Below are 21,038 nucleotides of genomic sequence, written 5' to 3' on the forward strand. Positions count from 1 at the left end.
CAATTTTTTATTATAAAAGTGAAAATTTAAAATCTAAAAATTTAAAATTTAAAATCTATTCTAAAACTAAATTAAACTAAAACTAAACTAAACCAAAATTAAATAAAATAAGTCCCTTTTTTATTTTTTTATTTTTTAAAACCAAACTAAGTCAAAAATCAAAAATCTAATTAAAATAAAAAAATTCTAATTTAAAACTAATATACGTAACTATACAAAAATTTAAAAGCAAAAAAAAACTAAATCTAAAAATCTAACCAAATGAAAACGCATGTGCATATATGATATAACAAAAATTAAAAAAAACTCAATCTAATTGACTGGGCCCAAAAATCTATCGCGTTTAAAACACCCAAAAAAACTTTTAAAGGACCGGCTATGTCTCAGGAAGAGACTGCGACGAAGAGAAAGAAGGCTTTAAGCAGATGCTACCTGACCCGAGATTGAAGACGGCGAACAGATTGCCGCTGTTACCTGAGGATATGAAGACAGAAAAACGCAACGAAGATTGCAGCTGATTTACACAAAAAAAACGCTATTTCTGGCAATGTATTAATTGTGACGGCGGATCTCCTTGGATGTTGAACGCCGAGATATGAATAATGAAATCGAAAACGAGTTAACCTCGACCATGGCACAGCTGATGGCGGCGAAATGGAAATCGTTGTACAGAGGCTGCGTGTGCGGAATTTTCGCTGGAGAACGAGGGTCAAACGTGCTGCAACCCACGGCCCTTTTTTTTTTACGCGTTGATGAATATCTGTGACCCTGGCTCATATAAAAGAAAATCTCATGCAGGCAAGGGAAGAATGATACGTTTTAAATTCAGATTGCAGAACTAAAATGTGATTACTACAGTAAAAAATCGATTTAGCTATCACCATGCGTAAGTTCTGGAAAATGCGGGCTGAGAAAATCTCAATGAGTAGATCATTTCATTCAGAGATACTCCTGTTCTTAGCGGAGATCGAAAAAAATTGTTTAGGATTTTTACCTGGCCCGGCGGATGATTTGCAAATACCTGAAATCTTGAAGCTTTCGTGCTGAATAGAGATACCCAGATGCTACCTCTCTCACAACGCTTACAGAAGCTTTGACTGGTACGATGTACGTTGAGCATTCTCACCACTAGATGACTCTGAGGATGGCGGAAAGGCAAACAATACACATGTAATGATACTAAGGTTCGGCTATTTTTTGTGTAGATCTGAAGCATGCAGCCTCCAGCAACTTTCGAAAATGCTGCGTCCTTCAATCCTTTGCACAGGTTTATAATGATTTAATTCTTTAGCCGTAATATCAGCAGACAACGATGCTAATGCTTCAGCACCCCCCTTTGCTGGCAAAAAAGTCACACAGCTGAACTGCAAGCTCTCACAGGTTCATGGCAACCTGAGAAGGAAAAGATCACTGAAAACCCTAATCAAAGAAAACAAAACCCTAAGGAAAACTGCATAAAGCAAAAATTTGGAACCCTAGATCAGCTGATTAATGTACAGATTTGGCCCCTTTAACAGCTAGATTTAGCAATAAGCACGGAAAACATTTTAAAGAACAGAAATTTCAGATTGTCACTGTGAAGAACTTCAGAAAATCTCTCATGCAAACTTAAAAAAACAATAAACCGAATGATAGACCCAGGATCAAATCCAACTGGGCTCAACACAAAATGCTTGCGGGAGTTGGCTGGTTCAGCCGAGAACTTCCCCGAACGCCCACAAAATTTCCTTCAATGATGTTTTCTGCACAGCTCAAAACAACTGTCAATAAAGAGGGCAAAAATGCTGCTAGATCTCAGGAAGTAATGGAGATACCTACCATTACTTCAGAAACCCTAACAACACTCAAACCCCAGCAAGTGAACAAGATACCTGTGCTCACAATACTCTACAAAAAGCTATTATTAATGGCTGAAAATAACATATGCAGAAAATGAAATGATCTCACAGCATTCCAAGGGAGTAACACCAGCAAGATATGGACCCCAAAGTCTTCCTTTATTAACTAGAAACAGATTTACAAGAGAGCTTCTTCAGTCTTAGACTCACAGATCGAATGAATCTGAAATGACCACCTAAGACCCTATATAAAGGAAATGATCCCAACGGCTAGTTCGAATGATCCATGTAGAAATGATCTCGACCGTTGATGAGGATCAAGACATCTCTTGATCTCATCCGTCGATTTATTCAATTAATTTTTTATTATTATTTTTTATTTATTTCATTTTTTAAATTTTTAAATTTTTTAAAATTATTTATTATTTTAAAAAATTATTTTTTAAATTTTTAAATTTTTATTTATTTTATTATTTTATTTCATTTTTTTTTAAATGGATTATCGAACTAAGCCTTTGGAAACATCACCTAGGACCTAGGACTTAGGACTCACGAGGGGATTTAAAACATTTTCAACCCTCAAGACACATTTCATGATGACTTTTTTACAATTTACATCTCAAGGGGACAAACCCACTTAATACAGACCCTCACAAAACACCCAGTTCTGCGACACAACGATAATCTAGCAGATCAACACACTAGGATTCTCCTAAAGTTCCAATGATAAAATCCATCCCGACTTTGGGATCAGGTTTGAAGGAAAACTCTGCCGATCCATGGATCGGTGAGACGAAAAACCTTCCGGGACGTAGATTACCACTAGAAAGTTAGGTCCACCTAGGCAATTTTACATACATGACTCATATCTGCTAAGATTATTTACAATTAATACATGCAGACTGGGTTTACAATTAGATTGATCAAGCTGCTGATGACTGTTGGATGGCACGGACACGCTGATCAGGTGCTGCCCTTTTCTTGTGCTGAAGAAGCTCTCTTGTAGTTCATTTTTTGTGCAATAAAAAAGAAAAAGGGGGTGTACTGCATGGGTAGTTGACCGGTAGAGGTCAACAGGGTCTATGAATGGTTAGATTAGTATAATTGACGCCATGGCATATTCTAGTAGAGGACGGATATAATGGGAGTAGAAAAGATTAGGAAGGATACGATGATTATAGAATAGCTTTGGAGCTTAGCTGGAGCAGGGTATGACTATTATATTGTAAAACTATAAATGTTCAAAACACAAATTTTAAAATGCACTCATGTTAAACAAAAAATTAAATTTTGAAACACAATTCTTATGTGATTACACTAATCATTGATAATTACTAATATACTATATAAACTCTAACTTTGGGATGAAGTTTTGGGAAGAGGGGATGTATGTAATAACCCACCTACAATTACAAAAAAATGAGAATATTAGCATGCATACGGGGCATCCATATGATAGCTACATATTCATTAATTGCATGTATTGCACTAGTGATAATCTTTAATAAAAAAAAATATAAAATATAAAGAATTAGGAAGTAATTTTTATTTAACTTACAATTTAATTGATTAAAAATAAATAAAATTATTTATTTAAATTTTAAATAAGGTAATTTATTTAAAAATATAAATAAAGTAAATTTATTAAAAATTTAATTAAACAAAATAATGTTAACTCTAACTAAATTCAATAAATAAACTCCATCTATGTATCATATCATTAAAGGGAACCAACTCAAAAAAAGAAGACGCTAGAAGATAAGAAACTGACAACCAGAGGAGGAGTCAGTGATATTTGGGCATATAAGGGAGTTAAGGAGCATTGAAGGGGGGTATGATTATGACTGGAAAATTTTGGAAGTTGAGCTGGAACTTCTAATTAAATGACTAATTAAAGTATTTTTTAATTTGGGAAAATGGTAAATCGCCCACCATACTTTTTCTTATGGTTGGAAGTCACTTCTCATCATCGCATCCTGTAGATCTTCTTGTTCTGGTTCCAACAAGCTATTTTACTAAACTGTTCCATCAAATATGCCTCCCGGAATGCCACATTAAGCTTAATTAATCAATTTAGAGTCAACAATAACTCCGTTTTACGGGAATAATCAAAATGCAATGGAACCAAAAAAAGTTGTTGAGAACTGACCCTGATGATGGAATATGCTAAGCGAATGTCGCTAGACCCCATAAAACTCTTCAAAACCCCTCTGGAACCTTTGGTGATGTAATCCTACTCCTGTGGCCTGCCCATCGAAATTCATCTTGGCTGTACTATAGAGGAAGCTACAAATGGGGACATTACATAACATTTCTTGTTAGAAATCTGCTTTATTTTTAGTACTATTTTTTATGTAGGACAGTAGATAGATCAAGAACACTTCCACCCTATTGACTCCATATAAGGCACTAGACATAAACTAGAGTTGCTAGGGGATATTTGGGGACTCCTCCCTTGGTTGTGTAGGGGGCGTTGGACCTAAATAGCGAGGTATTGGCCGCGGTGATATGATAGTGGATCCCTGACTTGTGTGTGCCCATTTAACAAAGCTGCTAGGACCTTAGCAGCCCTGCTAAAAAAATTGGTAACAGGGCCATTGTTCAAAATATATAAATTAACTTCACTAAATGTCAAAGTTTTGTCATAAAAATAGGTTGTTACAGAAAAGGAGAAAATTGCTGCCCTCTAACAAACAAACACCAATATCACATGCAAATAAATGCTAAACTTCACTCCAAATGGAGGATATTGTAATTAGGGAGGTCATTTGCTCCTTTTGCCTTCAGAGCCAACACAGCCACAAATTACAATAAATGTTCTTACATTCCAAGAGTAAAAATTGCCAAACAAGGCAAACAAAGGTGGTACTTAAAATACTTATTATTTGCAACAATTTTGGGCAGCTTCCAAATGGGTCTGTGGTTAACTTGGTAACACTTGAAACCAAAATGGACTCAACCAACTTGCAACTTAGTTAAGACCTCAAATGAGCTTGGCGAAGATACAACTAAATTTGATTTACATCTAATCTGTCATTAATTATACTAGGGATATAACACTGTTAAAAGAGTTCCCACAACTTAATAATTATAATCTATGGCTCCTTGAGCCTAACATAATCATGGTTAATAGTCAAAGCATAATTAGCCATCCTCACATGTAAGCAAATGCTTGCTTTTGCATGCAAGTACATACAATGTGTGGACCAAAACCTTTACATGACATGTGCTTGTAAACACAAGCAAAGGGTAAATGATGCAAAATTTCTGTAATAATCTTACTATGGAGCATATATTAAAAATTTAAGATGATAAATTGTGTAGAAAAATTATATGCTTTGTAATAGAAAATTCCTATATGAAAATCTTTCAAAAATTGCAAGAGAAATTCGTGCTCAAGATGCTCAATACTGTAACACACTAAACTTCTATATGGATTAATTCATCCTTTTGGGTTTGAGGCAGAATTATTCAGAATTTGGAAATCTTAGTTTAAACTATTCATGGGTAAAGTAAAACAGTGACCTCCTTGAGCTGACGAAGCTCCTCTAATTCCTTCATGCTTCCATGCATAGCTTCAATTTCAGATGTACGTGAAGCAATATCAGATCGTGCCACACTCAACTCCTGTGTGTGTTCTGTTAGTTTCTTCTCTAGGTCAGCAGCACGGTTTTTAAGTGTTTCTTGCTCTTTCTTAAACATGGTGTATAATGCTCTGGTCTGCAGTTCATATTATGAATATTGAGAATTATAGTCCATTCACAATCTAAAATTCACAAATAATTCTATTAAAAAAATATTACAAATCACAAGCTGAATCTTTTCTACCTCATCATTCATATTTTTCTCAATGTGAATTGCTTTTTGCTCAAGCAACTGTTTTTCAATTGCCAGTTCCTTATAGTTCTCTTCAGTTAATTTCAGCTCGTCTGACTTAAGCCTTAATTCTTTCTGCAACATGTCTACCTGTTGAGAGTATCGATTAGGAAGTAGATGGAAGCTCACGTCATTCTTTTTAAAAACTCAAGGAAAATTCCATTCTCAAACATTACGCTGCTTTGCTTTCAGATAAGTCAGCAGATAGCTCTCAATTCAATTGAAATACAATAGTGCAGTATTGAAGACTTGCCCGAGCCTCGAGGTTCTCAATTTCCAAAGATCTCTCATGTTCTTGCAGCATACTCTTTTGTTTGGTATCAGAAGGAAGTGTTCCTTTACTTGCAGTAGCCAATAGATTCTGTTTTTCAATCAGAATATCATGGAAATTATTAATAAACATAGACAAAAGAAAACATAGTTTAAAGCCGTCAAAGTCCAAAACATGCAATCAATTGGGTAGCGAATATAACATGATTCTGTAAATACAAATTTAGTCCATGTTCCATTTAAGTATATACATGCCCCCTTTTTTTTACATCTTTGTTTTTTCACATTTGTAAAAGACAGGACTCTCTTTGTTATTTCAAACGTTCTGCTTCCAAGACATGGGGTGATTACAGAAAATAAGGATTTTTTTTTCATTTTCAATTTTAGAATGACATTTTTCATTGCATTTTGGAGACTGGTAAAAATATGATAAAAGGCATTCCAAGATGCATTTTATAAATATCATTTACTGTTATATAGTGACTCCCTGTATGATAGATGGCATCCCATGTTATTGCATGCTCCAATAACATAGAATCATCCTGATAGGACACTGAAAAACATTACATTAGATCAAAATGACAATAACAAGCATAGAACATCACTGCCTCAGTTAGGAATGCAGACTTTGGTAGCAGCATCCTCACTCATACTTTGAGAATGGAGATTACCATAGAACTCATAAATGGGAGTCAAAAGAACTATGGAAGAAGGTATGGTTTATTCCTAGGCAAGTAGATTTAAAAAACTAAGAGACGTTCAAACTGAAGGATGTTTTAAAAAACACGTGTAAGCAGAAACATTCAATTCTAGGGAACACAACTGGAAAAATCAAATCTTGATTATTGATAGTCATGATAATCAAACCCCCGATAATATTCATAGAGCTCTTACAAACAAGTTAAAAATGAAATATGGCATTGAATTTCAAGTAGCGTTCTACATAAGAAATTTAATTGAAATATGAACATAGCATTATGTACTAGTTGTTTCAGAACTCCCAAAGCAGATATCAAATTGGCTATCATGACTAAATCAGTGAAAGACTCTTGGCAGTTCTTTTATAAATTCTGAAGCTTTTGGCGAAAATACTTTTGTGGACAATTGCATGTCATTTACAGTTAATAGTTTAAAGGTAGTTTAAAGGTAGAATAACAGGTCTATGTTAACCCATGCCAAGAAGCAAAGGAACAAAATGTAATATTCCTAATTAGCCATGGCTAATTGGAATATTCGATTTTGTCCAATTTTTCCATTCTATAGTTATTTGTAAATAAAAAAGTGAGGACGGGGTACATAACTCACTTTAAGAATAAAAAGTCACTTCCTAGTAGCACAACATTGTGACTTAAAGAGGAGCCAAGGGGGGCCAAAGGGGACGCAGAAATGGGGCCCACGCAGACACATGGAGGGACTGCGCAGGAGGGAAGAAACATGTGGCAAGAGGGGAATCACACAGGAGGAGGTGAGCCTAGGGATTGTGAAAGGCAGAGGCTATAAAATAGAGAGGAGCCCCCTCATTTTGGATCATTCAGTTATGTGCATTTTAAGCTAGTCGTTTCGACTTTTGAGCACGTTGGCTGTTTAGCTAGTCTGTAGCATTGTTTAGTGCATTGAGTGTCTCCGTTCGGAGATCTCACCCTTAGCCTCGGGGAACTTTGAGTGCCTGCTCAAGCAAGGTATTTCCTTTGGCATTTCAGCAGTAGTTTTATCAGCATTCCAGCAACAGTTTCAGCAGTGTTTTGGAGGACTGCGCAACATTGGGAGAGGGACGCAGTTCTTTCTGGCAGTAGTGTTGGATTGGGGTTTTGCAGGAGGATTTATGCTGAGTGATTGAGCAGGGGACCAGCCCTTGCATCTTGGAGGATTTTGGTAGAGTTTCAGGGAGAGTTCTGGTGGGGTTTCTTCAGTGGCAGCGCAGAGCATTGAGGGACTGCGCAGATCCCCAAGGGGGCGATTTTCGGAGGTCAGCTATTCTAGGAAAGCTTTCTGGGTTTTTCTGGGTTTTTGGAGTAGAGCCCGATTCCAGAGTTTCAACATTTTTCGAGGAGGGGAGCAGCCCCAAATCATTATTTGTTTCCTAGCAGCAGCAGTAGCACGACAGTTCTCCAGCAACATCCACGCAGAGAGGCCATTCCTTGTTATTCTGAGAGTATTTCTTCACTTGCCTTGTGCAAGTCGAGGTGCCATCTGTCTGATCACCTCTTGTACTCATTTTATTGCTCAGTATAATAAAATGGCTTAGCATTTCTCGCTGCATTTCTTGAGTATCTGCTTATATTTCCTGTTTACATTATTATATGTTGTGCCACTGTTATTTTGTCATTTCTGGGTTATTATATCATTTGCACATATTTGTTGGAGTTTTCTTTGGGGTTTGAGGATATTCCGGGTTAGGGATATTACGCAAAAAAATGAATTATGATTGTTTTTTACGTAATATAAAATCCCTTCTAAAGGAAAGACCTTATTGGCCCATGAAGGAAGGCATTGTTGAGCTGAGAGATGCAATCTTGAACAATCTTAGTCATAAACATATGACCAAAAGATGGGATAATTTGAATGTTCCCCTGTTGGTTGATGTAGCACAGATAGGTGTTCTAGCCTCAGGTGGTGTCAATGAGGCAAAGAACATGAGCAAAAGATATCTCCAAATATCTCCAAGCCCAAATGATTCTTTTGAATGTAAATGTCTTAATTAAATTAATTAATCAGTTTTTAATTATTTTCTTGAGTTTTAACTTAGGGAAATAGATTAATTAGTTAGAGTAATAATTAAGACATGGTTGCTTTTCCTCCAGAGATTTCTAGTAAACTTTCTAAGTGATCTTAGCCATCAATTAGATCATTTCAGATCTAGATCTTGGCCGTTGATTTCTCAACGAACGATCATAAAAGAAATTGATGGGCAGTCTTGGAAATCAAAGTCATTGCAGTGAAGAGGGTGCAATGATAGCGTGGGGTTTGACACCAGTGAGGGTTTTAGCAACGGGAAATAGATTAATTAATTAGAGTAATAATTAAGATATGGTTGATTTTCCTCTAGATATTTCTAGTAAAGTTTCTAAGTGATCTTAGCCAACAATTAGATCATTTCAGATCTAGATCTTTGCCGTTGATTTCTCAATGAATGATTATAAAAGAAATTGATGGGCAGTCTTGGAAATCAAAGTCATTGTAGTGAAGAGGGCGCAATGATAGCTTGGGGTTTGACACTAGTGAGGGTTTGAAGTAATAAATATTTTTGTAGTTTTCTTTCATCACTATTCTTCTAGTTTCCAAGATCCAGAGTGTAATGTCCCAAAGAGTGTAATGTCCCAAATGGGAATTTGAACAGTAGAAACCAGAAATAAACTTTAACAACAAAATAAATGTAAATAGACACACAACCAACAAATAATACATAAATAGATGTCGATAAAATCATTGAGTCATTTTATTAAACCATTGAAAAGAGTACATCAACATGAAGGAATAGTGGAGCTTAAGAAGGCAAGCAGAGCAAAACCCAGGAAAAGATCTCTGACCCAACTAATGAATGGATCTAGCAATGATATAGATGTCTCAGTGAGAAGACTATTGCAACTTTCTACGACAAAACTGCTCTCTCCAAACTCTGCTAAAGCACTGTGAGATTTCTGAGTGAAATCTCCTCAAGAGCATTGGGTTTTCGTCCAACACCCACTAACACACCCGAGGGTTTCCGTCCTGGGGTTACCAATGAAGTAGAGAACCGGGTTCTCAACCTCTCATACAAGAAGTAATATCTTTCTCTTGTTCAGTTTCTTGTTTTGACATATTATTTTAAATGGTGTAGGCTGCAGTGTATGCATTTTAATGTTTGTCGGAGGAAAATGCAAATAACTTGTTCATGTAAATCTAACAAGTACGAGAAATATCATCAATTGTTGTAGTACGAATTCCGGTTAAGGAATTTTCACACTTACAAGTCATGGAACCAAATGGCCATTTCATGCATTGTTATGAAACCAGCTCAAGAAAAGATAGATCAACGCCTTAGAATTCAGCCTCTTCGAGGGGGCAACCTCCTTTACATTACATAAATGAACAATTCTTGGATGATACAAATGACAAAACCTCCTTTCTATATATAGGAGTCTAAGGAGTCACAATATAATCCAGCCGACCTAACAATAATAATATAAAGCCACAAAAATAATAATAGAGGGATTCTATGGGGCACAGAAATAACAATATGTGGGTAATAGGGGCACAACAATATAAATAAGGGGTATAACTACAATAGTAATGGGGTAATCACTAGTATTATAGGGACCCAACATGCCCCTCTCCTTCAAAAAAGTGTTGTCCTCAACTCTTGAGCAATTCTGGATACTTCTGCATAAAATTCTCATCCTCCCATGTGGAATCTTCAGCGGATAAGTTCTTCCACTTGATAAGATACTCTGAAATTGATCGATTTCGTAGCTGTCGAGTTCTTGTTTCTGTGACTGCTTCCGGTTCCAATATAATTTTTCCTTCCTCGTCAAGTTCTGGCAATATTGTTTGAACTGGGAGCTTGTCGCCTATAACCTTCTTTAAACATGAAACATGGAAAACTGGGTGCAATCGAGAAGCTGCAGGAAGCTCCAATTTGTATGCCATAGTACCAATCTTTTCCAACACCTTGTACGGACCATAATACTTTGGTGATAATTTATTATCCTTCTTAGCTTGCTTTAGGGACATTTGCTTATATGGTTGTAGCCGTAGGAATACCCAATCACCTACATCAAAACTTCTTTCACTGCGATGTTGATCTGCCTGTTGTTTCATTCTATTTTGTGCCAACACGAGGTTATCCTTTAAGAGTTGGAGGACTTGTTGTTGATGTTCGATGTGATGTTCCACTGCCTGAACCTTAGAATTTTCTCTTAAATATGATGTGATTGATGGTGGTTGGTACCCATAAAGTGCCATAAATGGGGTCATTTTTGTTGCTGTATGGAAGTGTTATACCACCATTCAGCCAGAGGCAACCATTTGACCCATTGTGTCTGTTTATCAGATACAAAGCAACGAAGATATCCTTCCAAACATTTGTTTACTATCTCAGTTTGCCCATCAGATTGAGGATGATAAGATGAGCTATGAGCTAACTGAGTACCAAGACAAGAAAATAATTCTGTCCAAAAATTTCCAGTGAAAATGGGATCTCTGTCACTTACAATAATCTTTGGGTTTCCATGTAGCTTTTGAATTGTTTCCATAAATGCAGTAGAAACTGTACTGGCTTTAAATGGATGTGATAATGCACAAAAGTGTGCATACTTGGTAAGTCTGTCAACTACCACCATGATGACACTCTTTCCCTCAGACTTGGGTAAACCTGTGATAAAATCCATTGAAACCTCCTCCCAACGTTGGCTTGGAATGGATAAAGGTTGTAATAGACCCGGTGTCTTAATTGTTTCAACTTTATTTTGTTGGCAAACCAAACATTCCGCCACAAACTTTTGAATATCTGATTTAAGGCCATCCCAAAAAAATTCCTTCTTAACCCTGTGGTAAGTTTTTAAAAATCCTGAGTGCCCTCCTAAGGGAGAAGTGTGCAATTCCATAAGAATCTTTTGTTTTAGTTGGGAATTCTTACAGAGGTATAAGCGATCTTTGTACCATAACGAATCATTTTGCCAGCTAAATGTATCAGAAGTACTTGAATCTTGTTGTAGCTTTCGAATAAGTGCCCACACTTCTTCGTCATTCTTCCATTCCTCCTTTGCTTCATTTATCCAATCTGGTTGGATAATAGAAATGGCACACAACAATGCTTCCACATCCTCATCCTTTCTTGAGAGTGCATCTGCCACCACATTTTGCTTCCCTTTTTTGTAGATGATTTCAAAGTCATAACCCAACATCTTTGTGACCCACTTTTGTTGCTCTTCAGAGGATAATCTTTGTTCTAAAAAGTATTTAAGGCTATCATGATCCATTTTTACCTTGAAGTGTCTTCCCATTAGGTAGGGTCGCCATTTCTTAAGTGCATGGAGTATTGCCAACATTTCCTTCTCATAAATAGCTTTGCTTAAAAACTTTCCCTTGATTGGACGACTTTCAAAAGCAATGGGTCTTTCATCTTGCATTAGAACAACACCAATTCCATTTCCTGAAGCATCACATTCCACAATAAAGGTTTTTGTGAAGTCCGGTGTAGCTAAGACTGGTGCTTGGCACATTGCCTCTTTAAGATGTTTAAAGGCCTTTGTTGCTTCCGGAGTCCATGAAAATGAATCTTTCTTCAATAATGTTGTTAGAGGTGCTGCTATTCTCCCATAATTCTTAACAAACTTGCGATAATACCCTGTCAACCCAAGAAATCCTCGCAGATGCTTTATGGATGTGGGGATTTTCCATTCCTTAATGGCTTTAATTTTGCTAGGGTCTACCTTAACTCCTTCATGAGATACAATATGACCCAAATATTCCACCTCCTGGACTCCAAAGAAACATTTGGATCTTTTTGCATATAATTGTTTCTCCTCCAATAGTTGTAGCACCTTGTCAACATGTTCAACATGATCCTTCCAAGACTTGCTGTAGATTAGTATATCATCAAAAAATACTAACACAAATTTTCTAAGGAATGGTTTGAAAATTGAATTCATCAAACCTTGAAATGTTGAAGGTGCATTGGTAAGGCCAAAAGGCATGACCAAAAATTCATAATGACCCTCATGAGTTCTAAATGCCGTTTTCGGAATGTCTTCAATCTTCATTCTGATTTGATGATATCCCGAACGAAGATCCAACTTGGTGAAGTAAATTGATCCATGCAATTCATCCAGTAATTCATCAATGACAGGAATGGGGAACTTATCTTTAATAGTGAGCTTGTTGAGCTCCCTATAATCTGGACACATGCGCCATGATCCATCCTTCTTGTGCACCAATACTACTGGAGCTGAGAAAGAACTTTGACTCGGTTGAATTATACCAGCCTCTAGCATTTCTGCAACCATACGTTCAATTTCACTTTTTTGGACATATGGATATCTGTACGGCCTGATGTTTGGAGGAACACTTCCTGGAATCAGATGAATAGCATGATCATGATCACGCATAGGTGGGAGACCTTTGGGAGTCTCAAATACCTTGGAATGATTGTCCAGGACTTTTTGGAGATCTGGAGAAATAGATGATTCCAATGTGGAAACATCTAGCGAACATAATTGTGCAATTACACCTCTTTGCTCCTTTTTTAGAAGCTTTGTCATGCCATTAGAGCTGATTATCTTTCCTGGTTTCCCTGCAATACCCCTTAATTCAACTTCCTTTCCTTCCACAGAAAATTTCATGAAAAGTTCTTGAAAATTAAAAGCTATTGTACCCAAGGATTGTAGCCATTGGACTCCTAGTACAACATCAGCACCTCCCATTGGAATGGAAAGCATTGGGCTAGTCAATACATATTCTCCCATGGATAGCTTGATATTATGGCACTTTCCAGAACAATTTATTGTTCCTCCATTTGCAATCATCACTTGACACTCTGGTGCTGGATATAGGAAGCAATTCAATTCTTTTGCTACCCTACAATGAATAAAATTGTGGGTGCTTCCTGAATCAATCAACACTATTACCTTTTTCTTCTTGATTTGTCCTTCTATCTTGATGGTTTGAGGAGTGGTAATTCCCGCCAATGCATTACAAGATATGGTCGGATTTATTTGTTCTTCATCTAGGCTTTGTTCCTGGAATATATCCTCTTCTTTTGACCTTTCTTGCTCCTTTTCTTCTTCCTCTTCACAATCTATGTAGAATAATTTCTTCTCAGCACACTTATGACCTTTTGTGTATTTGCTATCACAATTGTAACAAAGCCCTTTTGCTCTTTTTTCTTCCAATTGTTGTGGTGTCAACCTTGTAGGTTGTGGAAGACTATGGGCAACAACACTTCCGTCTTTATAGTTGTGAATGGTATGCTTCCTAGTTGCCATAATTTTGCTTTCCATTTTTCTTGCTAACCTGAATGCCTTCTCTAATGAATCAGGTTCCCAAAGGCGCACATCATGTTGGATATTATCCTTTAAAGACCCTATGAACACATCAATCCTATGCTCCTCTGGAATATCTTTTACCCTTATGTTCAATTTTTGGAACTCCTCAATGTGCTCCATTATTGAACCCTTTTGTTTGAGACTTATCAATTGGCTAAAAAAAGTGTTGCTTTTTGTATCCTCATAATGTGCTATCAATTCTTCCGTAAAAATTGCCCAAGTGATAAATTGTTTACGAGAACAAAGCCATTGATACCATACAAACTGATTTGGTTCCAAATATAAAGTTGCCATACGTACCTTTTGTGTGTTTTGCACATTATTGAGATCGAAGAATTGCTCCATCTGTAATATCCATGTGGCGGGATCCTTGCCATCAAACTTCCTCATATCGATTTTTGGAACATGGTGAGTCTTCGATCCAACATTAGAGTCTATGGAATCATGATTAACATTTCTTTTGTTCTCATCATGAGTTTCCTTTAGTACTCTTTCACCCTTAGTGACTATTTCTTGTAGCAACTTATCCATCTTATCATCCATGCCATCAATTTTAGCGTCCATGCCATTCACCTTAGCTTCCATGCCATCCATCTTAGCTTCTACACCTTTCTTTAAACCATCCATCTTAGCTTCTACATATTTCCTTAAACCATCCATTTTAGATTCTGTTGCTTTTTGTGCAAGTGACACTCGTTGCACTTGTTCTTGTAATTTTGATATATCATATAGCATTTCTTCTTCTTCTTCATGAGTCATGCTAGAGCTTTCAGGCTCCTTACTAGGTGTTTTCATTTTCTTTCCTCGGGGCATCAGTTACCGATAATAATTCTCTAATATGCCCTTTGAATTCCTTCAAAATAAATTTTCAAACCAAGCTTAAGCAAAAATTAAAGAAAATCTACACACCTTTTTTCACTTTGTAGGAGCTCGATATTGCCTCCGATGTATCTCTGTACTTTCTGATTATCTAGTTCTGAATTTGTGACCTGTAGTAGCCCTCTGTGTCCTCTTTCCAATGCCACAAGTCTGACCCAAATTGGATTCTCCAAGGAAGAGTTATGCGAAATCTCCCACAGTGACTTGATTATAGACTAGTTCAGTAGAGTGAACTTGTACGACGTGCCACGTGTCACTGTTTCAACCTTTGACTCTGAAAAATATATAAAAGAAAACTACAGTCTGTCCTCTTTCTGTACCTTCTTACGAAATTTCAATCCGATGCTCAGAAAGAAAGTTATGACGATTTTCCCCAGGTCACCTGTTTTGAGTGTAATTCAGGAGTCTGCAAAAAGACCAACTTCCTCAGATCATATCTCCGAAAATATCGCGCGAAAGACTCTGAAATTCGGACCCAAGGTTCAGCGCGATTTCTTCTCAAATGGATTTTTTTTGCGACTTCTGAAACGTCACAGAAAAAAAGTTATAGCGAAAATGCCACGATGACCTGTTTGGAGCAGCGAAACCCTAGAATCCAAAGCTCTGATACCAAATGTTATGAAACCAGCTCAAGAAAAGATAGATCAACGCCTTAGAATTCAGCCTCTTCGAGGGGGCAACCTCCTTTACATTACATAAATGAACAATTCTTGGATGATACAAATGACAAAACCTCCTTTCTATATATAGGAGTCTAAGGAGTCACAATATAATCCAGCCGACCTAACAATAATAATATAAAGCCACAAAAATAATAATAGAGGGATTCTATGGGGCACAGAAATAACAATATGTGGGTAATAGGGGCACAACAATATAAATAAGGGGTATAACTACAATAGTAATGGGGTAATCACTAGTATTATAGGGACCCAACATGCATGCCCTTCCATAATGGGCTTTAGAGTGTACAGGTGTCTCCAAGTTTAAGGAGGAGGTTAATCAAGGACTCTATTAACTGGTTTCAACCTCTAAGGGAGTAACAGGTCCATGTTACATCCGTCATATGGCTGGTATCATGTGATATAATGATGGAATAGAGTAGGGTATCAAGGGAAGGCTCCAAGCCACATGCCATGGTACAAGGTTAGCTATAATGAGGGAAGCCCACACAAGGGTGCATAGATGTAGGAGGGAGCAATTGTGGTACATTAGTTACCCCAACCTTTGTCTTTCCACCCTTCTTCATATGCCTTTTTCCTTTTATTGATTTTTCTTTTTATAATTGCTCGGGGCTCCAACAAATGAGAGCATGAAGTGAATGATATAACAGTGGATACCCCCTTAGGGTTGGGCAGTTTATCGCCCACTAGGGCTTAGGACAATCATGGGTTCCTGAATGATGCAAGGGGCTCACATAAGGGGCCCTAAGAACTAGGGTGATGGCCATAATGATAGGGGTAGATCTCGTGCTTGGCTTTTGCCCACGTGCTAAATTTTAATGTCTAGGCCATCTTTTGTATTTTATGGTACATTTCCTATTGTAAGTGGAAAAATTATACTTTTAACTTTTCTTTTAGTTGCATCAACCTTCGGGGCATTGTTCCAGGCCCGACCCAAAGTGTGGACAAGGGGAGGGGGAGGCTAACTCTTTGTGGACCTAATGGACAAATGTGGACCCATATGGGAAATATGTGAAAAGGGGATATAATGAGTGGAGGGGAGTGATGTATGTGATGTCAGGAAGCGAGACCACACAACCAAAATCGGGGTTTCTCAAGTAGTGCCAATCCTAAAGCTAGTAGCCTATAGAGGAGATCCCATGGGACTAGGATACAAGGTTAATCACAGAGTTGGACAAGGGGACAAGGGTATAGACCAAGCCCATTATTTTTTCCGAATTCCCCCCACTAATCCATGCTCAAAAGTGTCTATGATAAGTAAGAAAAAATACCAAACTGCATAATGAAAGCCATATTGTCGAGGTTGGAAGGCCCACCTTCAAACATATGATCATAATAGATGGGCGAGGGCACATAATAGCCGACTTAGGTGGCAGAGATGGTGGAACATCGAGTTATTTGGTGGCTGCAAGGGACTACTGGCTGTTGGCTGGAGACAATCTAGGAGAAAAAAAAGTCTCCTATGGGTGTTGTTGTCGCCCAAACTATACAGACACGATGCGACAATTCTCAGGGTGGGGGCTTTCACTTTGATCCCCGCCCTCTCCATTCTAGTGGTCTCCCTACAATAAGATATGGAGGATAGTCCCTATGAAATGTGAAGATGGAAGACTTGTTGGCAACCAACAAGTCCAAGAAACACAACTAAATGGCTTAACCACTTGGTTGAATTAACAAGTTCTTTAAATATTAGATTAGATTTATGTTGGAAGACCAGTGCCTTAAATGGAGTCAAATACTTGCTTATACAATTAATTACCTAGTAACCAGATGAACAATTGTTGCTTAAAGGATGATTCATTATCCTAAATGAGATGCAACTCCTACAAACTAGGTGAGATGCAGAATCTTGGTTAATTTTAGATCATATGCCTATTCTAAGTGTGTTTTTTCCCTTAATTGTTTTGAAGCTAGTCTCTAGAGTAGGTTGTGAGAGAGAAATTGGGGGGAAGCAAACTGAGACTTAGTTAATGATACCTCCCCTGGGTTTCTAACCACTTGATGCCTTTGGCATTGTAGAAACTGTGGCTTTGATGACTGCAAGGTCACCATGTTAACCACTAAAGAGTTTCTAGACTCTTCAAGCTAGATGAGAATGGTGGGCCTATATTTCTATTGACCAAGCTTAAACTTGGAAGTAAATTGATTAATGCAAGAGACTAATCCTAGTATGTAAGTGAAGGAGATGGATGAGTGCTCCTAAAGTGACACCACTCAATTACTTAAGTATTAAATTATAATGATCTTTCAATTACTAATAATGAAATACTTAGATAATTAGATGAACAACAATATCAACCACAAGAGAAAAGTGCCTGAACTTAATGGTGCCAAAAAATGTGACTAGTAATACCAATACACAAGATCAATGCTACTTTGATACAATTAGCAACTTCAAGATTTAAAAACAATGAACAACCAATATGCCGATTAACTACACAATTAGGTTCTCTTATCACACTTATGATCAAACTTGATTATGAAATCCACAAGAGATATCTAATGAGCAATGAATCCACTCATCCAATGCCAATGATAGCAATGAGAGATTAAGAGCATAACTCCACAATATCACTTAGGGCAATTTAGGCAATTAAATCAAACACTTATTAGCTTGATTAGAGCACTTGTGTGAATGCAAGAGTGAAAATCTAAGTTGCACGAAACGGGGAAACGGGTACGAGTTTCCAAAACGGGCATGGGGTATGAAACACGACCTACCCAAATTTTGGAAACAAGGAAACGTGAATATATATCTATATATATATGACATATGTGCAATCATAAAGCATACATGATACATTATAATTTATTACATTTAAACATTATTATTAAATTTACATCACATTTACTCATAAATGATCACATAATGAAAATAAAAATATCGGAATATCCAAAAGCAACCTTTTTATATATCCAAATCTCAAAATCAACCTTTATTATATATTAATATATGAGGCTACAAGTACAATAAAGACTATAAGGCTGCAGAACTATAGAGACAAACGACTAATCCTCATCAAAAATAGAACCAAAACAATGCTCAACAATGGATGGTGGTGCTGAAGAAGATGATGGGCCAATTCCACTTCCAGGTTGGACCTCAATATTTAGGGCAGTAAGAGAGAGATCCAAATCAGGACTTTCTGCATCCACATCCCATTCTTTAGAAGGACCATTGTTGTATTCTAGACCCCTACGAGATGCAATGCGAAGGTTGGAGTACACATAAATAAGATATTTTGCCTTCTGTGAGCCCAACCTATTGTGCTTCACAGAATGAATAAAACCATAAGTGCTCCAATTCCTTTCTACTAATGAAGAGCTTGCCACTTGTGAAAGAATACGAATGGCAAGGTTTTGCAAATGTACACCATTTGCTCCATGACAAATCCACCACCTAACTAGATTTCATGGTGCTTCTCTCCTCCAAAGATGATATATATGCATAATCATCTATTCTGTAGCAAAACTAGCAAATTCTTCCTTTACCTCCCTGTGTAGATGAGAAGGAAACATTCTCATAAGGGCCTTTTTCACCCCATTAGCCACCTCTCTATCCTTATGGGGTGCCTTCCTCTTCCTATTGCTTTGAGCAATAAGCTCCTCATCATAAAATTTGGGGTTCAAGGCATGTGCTAAAGTGTCCAATGGAGTGTTGAAATTGTTCCACCTATCAACAATGATTTTCTTGATTATTAAACCAACAAAATGATCATCAACAAACAAAAGTTGTGGAGACTCTTGCGAAATGATTTCCATAGTTTTCTCAACCATGGAATCCATGCCATCATATACCTCTCCTAAGAAAGGTTGGTCAGTGTCAGCACTCCGAAGAAGCTCAAATGCAGGGGTTGTGAACTTTAGCAAGAAATCTACCTTGCTCCACCAATCCTCATCAAGGCACAATCTACGCACCATATATCCCCGCTCTGAATCTGCTTGTCTCCACTCAATCCAAAGTTGACTCACCACCATAGAAACTAATGCATGCTTAACCTCAACAAGGCGGCGCAACATCAGGAAGTTTGAGGCATATCTTGTCTCAACAACTTTTAACAACTCCAATTTGGAGTACTCTCGAAATATGGCTTGAGATTGGTGGTGGTTGGTGATGAATTTGACAATCTCCTTTGCTTCCCCTGTGATTTCCTTTATCCAGGAAACTTTGTTGTCGATCTCATCTAAGATCAGATTCAGATTATGGACAATGCATGGTGTCCCAAAGATGTGGTCATACCTCCCCTCAATAATTATCTTGCAACTTTACAAACTGGTGCATTATCCGTGATAACTTGCACCACCTTGTTAGGCCCTATTTGTTCAATAGCTTTTATAACAACATCCGCAATGAAGTGTGCATCTTTTACCTCTCCTGAGCAGTCTTCCGCCTTGATAAACATTGTTCCTTTGGGGGAAGTGGCAATGATATTTATCAATCGTCTGCGCCTTGTATCTGTCCATCCATCTGAGACTATGGTAACCCCAGAGCTACTCCAAGAAGAATGAATTGGTGATAAAATATCCTCCACAAGCTCCTTCTCATTTTTGAGAAGCTGAGTTATGATTTTCTCATAGTTGGGCCCCTTGTACCCTTGAGGAGCTTTGTTAATTGCCCTTATCATATCTTGCCAGTAAGGAGAGCGAACAACATTGAATGGGATACCACATGCATAAATGCACCTAGCCACTCTGGAATTAGTTTCTTCTCTCACTTGCACATTCACCAAATTAACAATTTTGCTATCCTGAACTGAAGGGGATGCCCCTCTGGTATTTTTGGGTGCTGGTTGTTCATGTTGTTGAGTAGCACCAACTCTCTTCTTTCTTGCTTCAACTACAATCCTTGACTCAATGTTAGATGGAGCTTGAGGAGTAACTTGAGTAAGCTCATCATCCCTTCTCTTAATAACATCTGCCTCATCTTGCTCTCTTTGATATGCCCTCCTTGCCAATGGATCTGCTATTTTTGTGCAACCCACAACCCCCTGTCCTCCTCTATGCAAAAGATGTGCCTTCACTCTTGGGTAGGATTCCTTGTACAAATTATTGCAAAGATTACATCGCCATTCCCATGAACCACCACCTCCACATTTTTTAAGCTTCTGAACATGCCTCCAAAGAGGATAATATTCAGACCTTGGGTTGGCCCTAGGGCTTGAACTTGTAGCTACACTTTGTTTGGAAGCCATTGTTGCAAAAAATAAATTAAAAAACAAATCTGTAAATAAAAAACGTTTTTCATATTTTTGGCAGCATAAACCCTCGAAAAATTGAAGAAATAGTAGGAAAAAAACTAAGAAAATGAATGTTGTTTACCCAAATTAATTTTTTGTAGCTGAAGCTACCCCAAAATGCCAAAAAAGACGAGAAATATGGCTATAGCTGAGCCAAAAAAACCAAGAATGCCATAGCCGGAAACTTTGCACTCTAAATCTGCTGCTGAAATCTCTCTCTTGTTGCTGAAATCT

General features: G+C 37.5%; 1 protein-coding gene across 1 annotated transcript in view; it reads right to left on the reverse strand.

Annotated features, from left to right (window-relative positions):
* LOC149217575 (kinesin-like protein KIN-14I) overlaps positions 1–21,038 on the reverse strand; it is a 412,787-nt gene that overhangs the window by 159,621 nt on the left and 232,128 nt on the right. Inside the window, exons 16-18 of the mRNA XM_089391383.1 lie at positions 5,964–6,075; positions 5,667–5,800; positions 5,364–5,558 (exon numbers count right to left, since the gene is read on the reverse strand). Coding sequence (XP_089247509.1) covers positions 5,364–5,558; positions 5,667–5,800; positions 5,964–6,075 — 441 coding nt within the window. The remainder of the gene's footprint in view (positions 1–5,363; positions 5,559–5,666; positions 5,801–5,963; positions 6,076–21,038) is intronic.

The sequence above is a fragment of the Pinus tabuliformis genome, chromosome 1_1, assembly GCF_031772625.1.
Source record: "Pinus tabuliformis cultivar Carrire ecotype Pingquan chromosome 1_1, CPIR1, whole genome shotgun sequence".
In the NCBI taxonomy this organism is placed as follows: Eukaryota; Viridiplantae; Streptophyta; class Pinopsida; order Pinales; family Pinaceae; genus Pinus; species Pinus tabuliformis.